General features: G+C 64.2%; 1 protein-coding gene across 5 annotated transcripts; it reads right to left on the bottom strand.

The window, feature by feature from the left end:
* Positions 1 to 351: 351 nt before the first annotated feature.
* On the bottom strand, positions 352 to 7,640 carry PARP3 (poly(ADP-ribose) polymerase family member 3). 5 transcript variants are annotated; one of them, XR_004971661.1, is made up of 13 exons: positions 7,244 to 7,640; positions 6,796 to 6,885; positions 6,367 to 6,552; positions 5,433 to 5,558; positions 4,995 to 5,183; positions 4,732 to 4,885; positions 4,405 to 4,637; positions 4,058 to 4,198; positions 3,801 to 3,887; positions 3,400 to 3,577; positions 2,526 to 2,681; positions 602 to 1,888; positions 352 to 520 (listed from the first exon to the last, which is right to left on the bottom strand). XR_004971661.1 is itself a non-coding variant. In XM_036333399.1 (12 exons), the coding sequence occupies exons 3-12, from the start codon at positions 6,544 to 6,546 to the stop codon at positions 1,719 to 1,721; spliced, it is 1,614 nt and encodes a 537-aa protein (XP_036189292.1). In that variant the 5' UTR covers positions 6,547 to 6,552; positions 6,796 to 6,885; positions 7,244 to 7,640; the 3' UTR covers positions 352 to 1,718. The 5 variants fall into 5 exon arrangements, 4 of the variants coding, with proteins under 4 accessions (XP_036189292.1, XP_036189293.1, XP_036189295.1 ...); XM_036333399.1 differs by having other exon boundaries at positions 352 to 1,888; XM_036333400.1 differs by having other exon boundaries at positions 352 to 1,888; positions 6,796 to 6,891.
* Positions 7,641 to 7,644: the final 4 nt, after the last annotated feature.

The following is a 7,644-nucleotide window of genomic DNA, read 5'->3' on the forward strand; positions in this document are numbered from 1 at the left end:
GTCAGGGAAGGAATGTGTCCCTGATCATCCAGCTGCGTGGTACCTGGAAGCCAGGCTCTCTGCTTCCGGAGCTGCATCCACAGCTGGAGTGTGGGCGTTCACCTCCAGGAGGTGAAGCTGGATTTCTGAGGTTTGCGTTCAGAGGGAGGAGACGGCATTGGTCTCCCTGCCCAGTGAGGCCTGCAGGCCTGGGGCAGCGCTGAGCCACCCGGGCCTGGACCCGGCTCAGCAGGCCTGGCAGGAACGGCGCAAAGAAAACGAGCTGGCGGCGGCTCTAGGAGGGATGGGGACCGTGGGGGGCTGGAGCAGGCCTGCTCCTCCAAAGTCATTCAGCTAAACTTGAAACTGTAGTGTAACTGCTGCTTTTTAATTTGCCAAAAGGAGTACATGAAGGCTAAGGCAGAAACTGGCTTCCCGAAGCCGGTGGGCGGCGTGCAGGGCCAGGGGGTGACTCTTCTGAGCTCCTGTTTTTGATTAGATTAGACTCTGGGGACGATGCAGTTGGGACTATGTTAATGTTCTGTGTGTTGGAAAAAATAAGTCAGTGAAGATGAGGAAAAGCCCGCCTGAAGGTGAATAGATGCAGGACAGAGGAACCTACCTGTATTTCAAATGAATGGCATCACTACACCGAAAGGAAACACTAAGTAACGGATCCAAGCAATGTTTCACCTGTTTCAAACTCCCTGCTCATCTAAAGTCAAAAGGATAACCGTGAAACATGAGCCCCGCTCAGAAAGCGTGTGCTCAGGGTGACATGGGCTGGCGGTTCTGCATCTCCTTTTCGGGGGGGGGTGGAGCCAACAAGTAAATGGACTGATGGTGACGGAAACGGAGGTGCGTACTGTTAGAGAAGCAGGTGTGCGTGTGGGACTGGGGAGAAGGAAGGGACCCTGTGGTGTTGGATTGGAGCTGGAGAAGCAGACACGGCACCTGCACCCTCGGGTCTGGGTAGGGTGACCCCGGGTGCTCACGGGCATCGTTCACGGTGGCAGAGCTGGGCGCTCAGCGTGTGCTCAGCTGGTTTAGAACGTGCAGATCTGAGACACGTGGATGCCGAGCCAGGAGCGATGCTCGGTTTGCCTGGCCACGTGCGGGCCAGCGGGCAGACCCCAGGTGGGTCCCCAGGTGGCCACCAGGTCTGAGTGGATGGTGAGGGTCGCCTTTGAAAGCTCAGTGACCAGGGGCGGCGGGTGGTTGCAGTGACGGACACAGATGGACCAGGGTGGGTGGGGCCCAAGCTGCCGTGGGCTGGGGGGGGGGGGGGTCACTGTGGAGAGGAAGGGGCTTAGGCTTGTGCGGCCGCAGCACAGACAGTCGGGGCCTGGGGTGAGTGGACAGTGTTTAATAAACTTGCTGCCCGCTGTCCAGCCTCCACTGGTGGTCACACCTCTGGGGTGGACAGGCTGGGCCTGGTGGACAGCCTGGGCGGGTAAGGGGTCTGACACCATCAGTCTGTGCCCCTCTAACGACACAGCCCTGAAGAGGCTGCGGCATGTGACCCAGGGATAACGCCAGTCCCTCACTCCTATCACCTTAGCAGGCGAGACTCGGGGCCACAGCCAGGCCAGGGCTAGTGGGGATTGGAGGGGGCGGGACCACTGCCTGGGACACAGAAGGGAGATTTGGGAGCCAGAAGCGGTGACATGGGCATCGGGTCTGGGCGAGAAGACTGAGACGGCAGTCTGTCCCCGGCAGGGCCTGGGTGAGGGCGGCTCTCAGAAGCCCACCTCCAGCAGGTACCGCAGGCGGCACTGGCTCTCCTGGTAGATGAGGTACTCGCTCTGGGAGAAGGAGGAATTGCTGAACTCGGGGCAGGGCGTGGGCCGGCCCTGGGGCACTGCCACTCGCCGGCCGTCCAGCTCCAGCTCCGTGTCCTGGGTGGGATCTGCGTACACAGCAAGGGCCAGGGGTGACCCGAGGGTCACTGGTCCTTGGCCTCCGGGATACGTTCGGCTCCTATGCTCTGCTCTTCTGCCACGGGGAATGCCCACACTTCCCGCCCTGCCCACCTCCAAACCACGGCACAGGCCGCGCCTTCTCCTGGGCCAACCCCCTCCATTCCTTTGCCTGGGAGACACCTACTCATCTCTTTTTAATTTTTAATTTTTTAATGTTCTTATTGATTTCAGAGAGGAAGGGAGAGGGAGAGGAAGAAATAGGAACACCAATGATGAGAGAGACTCATCGATCGGCTGCCCCCTGCAGCCCCCTACTGGGGATCGAGCCCGCAACGTGGACATGTGCCCTTGCTGGGAATCGAACCTGAGACTCTTCAGTCCTTAAGGCCAATGCTCTATCCACTGGCTAGGGCCACCTACTCATCTTTTGATGCTCAATGACACACCCTCTTTGAGCCCTCCTGGATACCCAGGGATGATTTGTTGGATGACAAGGAATGGCTGCAGGGAGGAAGCCTGCTGCTCCCCAGCCCCTTCTCTGCTGCCTCCTCCTGAAAGCATCCTGGGCCCTCAGCGCCCCCTCCCCCGCCCAGGCCTGCGCAGACTCCTAGGCCTGGGACTCACCAGGCTCCGTGCGGCCTCGGGCGACGACGCTGTCGAAGCCAGGGGGTGCCTGCTTCAAGCTGTGGTCGTCAGCCATGATGTGGTTCTCTCTGCCCAAGGCCACCTCCGCCAGGAACATGTAGGCGATGCGGTGGGCCCCACACGACATGGTGGTAACTGGGGGACACAGCGGCTCAGGCGGGGCAGCTGGGCCCCGGCCTGACTCCCTGGGCCCCTGGCTGCTGCATGGGAACCTCCTCTCCCTGGGCCCCAGCACAAAAGGCTGCCCACGCTTCCTCCTTAAAGCACCCCTCGTCCTGGCCACACTCCCTCCCATTCCTCCCACTCCTGGGCTCCAGGGGCCAGGCCTTGCCCCCCGGCTGCCCTCCCCAAGGTTGGCCATGGCCTCCCAAGGACAGATGCGGGGCGGGGGGGGGGGTTCTCCCTGGCCGCTCTGCCACTCGCACCCTTCACCCCTGGCCTGCGACCGCGGCACCGCCCCTGCGGCCACCCTGACTCCTCCTTAGGCTCCTCTGCCCCCTGCCCGACCCCTTGGCCCTGGCCTTGGCCACCTCACACCTCCCAGAACTTCTCCCCATCTGCCCTGGGCCTGGCTGTCAGGTGGGTGCTGGGTGGTTCCAATGCCGGGGTCAGCCTGGCTGAGGTCCCCCCGTGAAGACACCTCTGGATAGAAACTTGCGGGTCACTAGAGACCCCTGGGCCCTTTCCCACAGCTGCTACCCCCTCCTGCGTGTCCCTCACGGACTCTCTCCTCACTCCACTGCCCTGGCCTGGGTGCCCATCCCTATGGCCTGGTGAGGGCACTGTCCACCTTCAGCCTCGGGCCTCTGCCACCTCCCCATGGCTGCTCAGGGCTGGGCCGAGGGCGCCTCACCGTAGCCGGCCGACTTGCTGTTCTCCGAGGCGAAGTAGATGCCCTTGCCCACGCGGCCGCCGGAGTGTGGCATGATACGCAGCCCGCTGGTGAGGATGGCGGCCACCACGGCCACGTTGGTGCCGTGCCACAGCAGCCTGCGGTTGCCCAGCGTGGAGTGGGCCTGGAACCTGTCTCCCTGAGGTGGGGGATACGGAACAGGAGAGCCGTGCCCACCGGCTCGGGGGTCCGACTGAGGCCTGGGTCCCGCTGGGCACTCACACCCTCATGCACACACCCACAAGCCCAGGCCCGGTGGAGACAGGTCACAGTGGCTAAGACGATTCAGTCAGGGACACCTAAGCCAGGACACCACCTCCCCGGTCAGGGCAGGGCTGGGGAGGGCTTCGGGGCTCCCTCACCTCCCCGTCTCGGTTCACTTTCCAAGCGTGCCGTAGCACCAGCTCCATGGGGCTGCCGCCCGTCTGCTTCATGTAGGTGTGGATCACCTGGGGGAGAGCGGGAGGCACGGGTGAACCCCGACTGGTCCCCAGTGGCGGGGCTCTCAGAGCTCAAGCTCTAGAGACACGAGGAGGAAGGCCAAGGGCAAGGGACCGTGGCCATTGGGCAGAGGGATGGTGCCACGGTTAGCCCAGCTGCTCTGCAAGGCCCAGCCCACCTTGTACTCAGTCGCCTCTGGGTCCAGCAGCTGGAGCTGGCACCTGAGGAGCTGGTAGTCTCGGTCCAGGGGGTGCGTCACCTCCTCCACCTCCTCAGGGGCTGCCTGTAGGGTCTGGGCCAGCTCGATGTCCGCCAGCACCTACGGTGACGGCACCGGCGGCTCATCCACGCGTCCTCCCGCCCCACCCCCCTCCTCCCACACGACTGGGACCGTGGCCATCCCGCGCGTCTGTCCACCTGCTCACCCACCCAGTCCTCTGTCCACTGGCCTGCCCATCCCAGTCCATGCTGCCTGCTGGGCCACCTGCCCCCGCCGTCTGGCCCCCCCGCCCCTCCCGGCCTCACCAGCAGCATGTCCTTCTTGGCCCGCAGGAGCTCCAGGGAGTTGATGGGCGGGGGCCGGCTGCGGCCGAAGTTGTGGGGAATGAGGGTGTAGAAGTGGGAGGACAGGTCCTCCAGGCTGCGGCCACCAGCCCCGTCCTCCTGGCCTTTCAGGGCCGCCTCCAGGGCCTCCAGGGCCTCGAAGCCCCGAGCGATCTGCTGCTTGCTCAACTTCCCCAGGGGCATCTTCTTCACATCTGGGGGTGGGGGGAGTGGGAAGGCTCAGCCCGCTGCCACCCCCGGGCCCTCCCCCCCCCCACACCCCGGCCTGGCCTGGCCCCGGGTCCTCACCCAGGTTCATGAGGGCCATGGCGTCACTGAACATGTCCTTGCTGAAGATGTTGGTGATGAGCCTCTGTGTGGGTGCGTCCAGGGAGCAGGGCCGCACGCGCTGAAACGCGGTCCTCACGGGGCCTCCGTCCACCTGGGCGGAGAGGGACTGCACCTGGGGCAGGGCCAGGCTGAGGTGAGAGGCAGTGGCAGAGCCCAGGGCGCTGGGTCGCGCGTCCCCTCCCTCAGCCCTGGGCCCGCCCACTCCCCCGCGGCCACTTCACCTTCACCACAGCCTCCTGGGCCTCCTCCTCGCCTTGCACCTCGATGAGCGTGTACTTGCCGGGATGGGCCACGAAGTGCTCCCGCTCCGCCCAGCTGTTCTTGGTCTTGTCCTTAAATTTCTTCTCGAAGTCCTTCTTTGCATCCTCCAGGGACGCGAAGTAGCTGAGCTTGGACTGGCCCCCCTCTCCCTGCAATTGACAGCCTTCAGGGGTGTGCCCACCGTGCTGCCTCCATAGCGCTTGCTGGCCTGTGGTGCCAGGCCCTGTGCTGGGCGCCTGGGACATCAGCTTCTGTGGCCTCAGGCCTGAGTATGGGGTGGGTCCCTGGGCAGCTGGGGCCTGTGCTGAGCTGGGAGAGGCGGGGAGCTGGGAGAGGTGGGGGAGGTGGGGGTGGTGGGGGGGGGGAGGAGGGGGAGGCGAGAGGGGGCAGGCACTCACCACGCGGCCCCAGCGGTTCCAGCAGGCGAAGCGCCCGCCGTCCTCCAGTAGCTGGATGATGTAGAACTTGTTGTTGTTGTTCCCGATGTTGGTCTGGTTCAGGGTGCAGTCGTAGTCCCCGTGCACCTGGGCCAGGGGGCAGGGCAGGGCAGGCTGGCACGGGTGGCCGCACCTCACAGGGGTCTGACTGCACCGGGAGGCAGAGGAGGCCCTGGCAGGGGAGGCTTGAGGGGGTCATAGTTCTGCCCCCTGGAGTCCGAGGGGACATGGCTCACCTCGGGCAGTGGGGGAGGTTCTGGGAGGACAGGATGCGGCTGTCCTCTGGGGCAGGGACTGAGGGAGACAGGCTCTGGCCTGGGAGGTCTCACAGGGACATGACCCTGCCCTGGGAGGATCTCAGGGGGACACAGCCCTCCCCTTGTGGGCTGGTCTGAGGGGACACAGGTGAGACCGGCTTTAAGTGTGGTAGGGGGTGGCCTAAGAAGCCCAGGGCCTGCCCTGTGGTCTAAAGAGCAGATAGGAGCCTGGCCGGCAGGCATGGCTCAGTGATTGAGTGTGGACCTATCAACTAGTAGGTCAGGGTTCGATTCCCGGTCAGGGCACATGCCCAGGTTGTGGGCTCCATCCCCAGTGTGGTGCATGCAGGAGGCAGCCGATCGATGATTCTCATCATTGATGTTTCTATTTCCCTCCCTCTCCCTTCCTCTCCAAAATCAGTAAAAACACATTAAAAATAAATTTAAACAAGAGCAGACAGCAGCTTCCCAGGTCTGATGAGATATGGCCCGTCTGACCCTTAGGGTCTTGGAGACGAGGCTGACTTGGGACCTTTGAGCTCCGTGGCCAGAGCCCAGCCCCGTGGGGAGGGGAGCAGGTCTGAGGGTACTTGACCCAGGAGGGCAGGCTCCGGGCCTGGCTGGGGGCTACTGCTTACCTGGGCCCCAGGCTTGTGGCTGAGAGGACAGGAGGCGTCCACCCGGACAGTGCGCGTCTCTGTGGGCGCGGCCTTGAGGGCCTCCGCCGTGGAGCGGAAGTTGTCCTCCTCTGTCCCCTGCCGGCCCTTCTTTGCGTCAGGGCCCTCACACTGCGCAGGGGGCTTGCGCTTGGGAGCCATGGCTGTCTGGGGGCACGGAGAGGGCCTTCAGGGCTGACATTCGAGTCTTACAGGGCCACCCGCTCTCCATGGCCTTGCACCCCACCTGCCTGGTACAGCACCAACCTGCCACACCCTGGGTGTGCCCTTTGGTGAGCTGCCCCCGCCCCCCTCCCCCCTCTCCCGGCGCCGCTCTGCCCCCCCCACCCCCCACTCCATTCCACATTCCCAGCCGCAGCCCACAACCCATTCTCTGTGCCCCAGACATGCCTTGTCCGTGGTCCCGGGGTCAGGCCAGGGCCCTGTCCAGTGTGCCCACTGCGGCCAAGGAGGAGTGGCTCCCTCCCCTCTCTGGCTCTCCTGTTTCTCCAGGGGGTAGAGACAGTGAACCGCAAGTCTTCCCTCCCACTTATGGGCTCCTCCTCCCTCCAGAGCACTCCAGGGCTCTGCCTGCTCCTCCCCTTCTCAGCTGCCTCGGACTGGCATGGGTGCTGGGCTGAGTCACCCCAGCTATGGAGGAGAACGGGCAGTGGGGCCAGGGGGCAGCACCCCTGGGGCCAGATCTCTTTCTCTTGGGACCCAGTGACACAGAAACCCTCCCCAGTGAGCTCAATAGTTCTGGGGTGCCAGCCGGGGGTCCCAGTGGCCTTGAATTGCCAGCGGGCAAGGGCAGTCCCACCCTGCCCCGCCCTGCGGACCAGGGCCATAGGGCACTCACCTAAGAGAAGCAGGGACCTGGGAGAGATGGCAGCCTTTGGGCCCAGTATCAGGACCTGCCAGGGCAGTCCCAGTTCTAGGGGCCCCCGCTAGCAACCCTCTGTCAGCCTGAAGTGTGAGGTAGGGAGGGACTTCCTGACCATCGCCAGAGGCGGGGAAAGCTGGGCTGTGGTGGTGTAGGATTCCAGCTATTTGGTCACCAGGCGAGTGAGTCAGAGGCTGGGTCAGGCCGCTGCCTGCAGCCTGTCCCACGAATGGGTGGACAGGATCCCACACTGCCAGGGCCCAGAGGGCTGACGCGCCCTTAGGGCTGCTCCCTGGGCCTAGGCGGCATGCCATGCGTGTCCACCGGTGCCCAGGGACCTTGGACCCAGGTGTGGGCACTGCCTTCCTTCCTCCGGG

The sequence above is a fragment of the Myotis myotis genome, unplaced genomic scaffold (genome assembly GCF_014108235.1).
Source record: "Myotis myotis isolate mMyoMyo1 unplaced genomic scaffold, mMyoMyo1.p scaffold_m19_p_13, whole genome shotgun sequence".
Taxonomy (NCBI): domain Eukaryota; kingdom Metazoa; phylum Chordata; class Mammalia; order Chiroptera; family Vespertilionidae; genus Myotis; species Myotis myotis.

What these genes read in the sequence shown, in the direction of transcription:
- PARP3 (XM_036333402.1), bottom strand. Translation starts at nt 6,546, where the DNA reads ATGGCTCCCAAGCGCAAGCCCCCTGCGCAGTGTGAGGGCCCTGACGCA. An exon ending in GGAACCGCTGGGGCCGCGTG is followed by an intron (nt 5,184 to 5,432) that starts GTGAGTGCCTGC and finishes TGTCAATTGCAG; the next exon opens with GGAGAGGGGGGCCAGTCCAA. An exon ending in CATGGCCCTCATGAACCTGG is followed by an intron (nt 4,638 to 4,731) that starts GTGAGGACCCGG and finishes CCCCACCCCCAG; the next exon opens with ATGTGAAGAAGATGCCCCTG.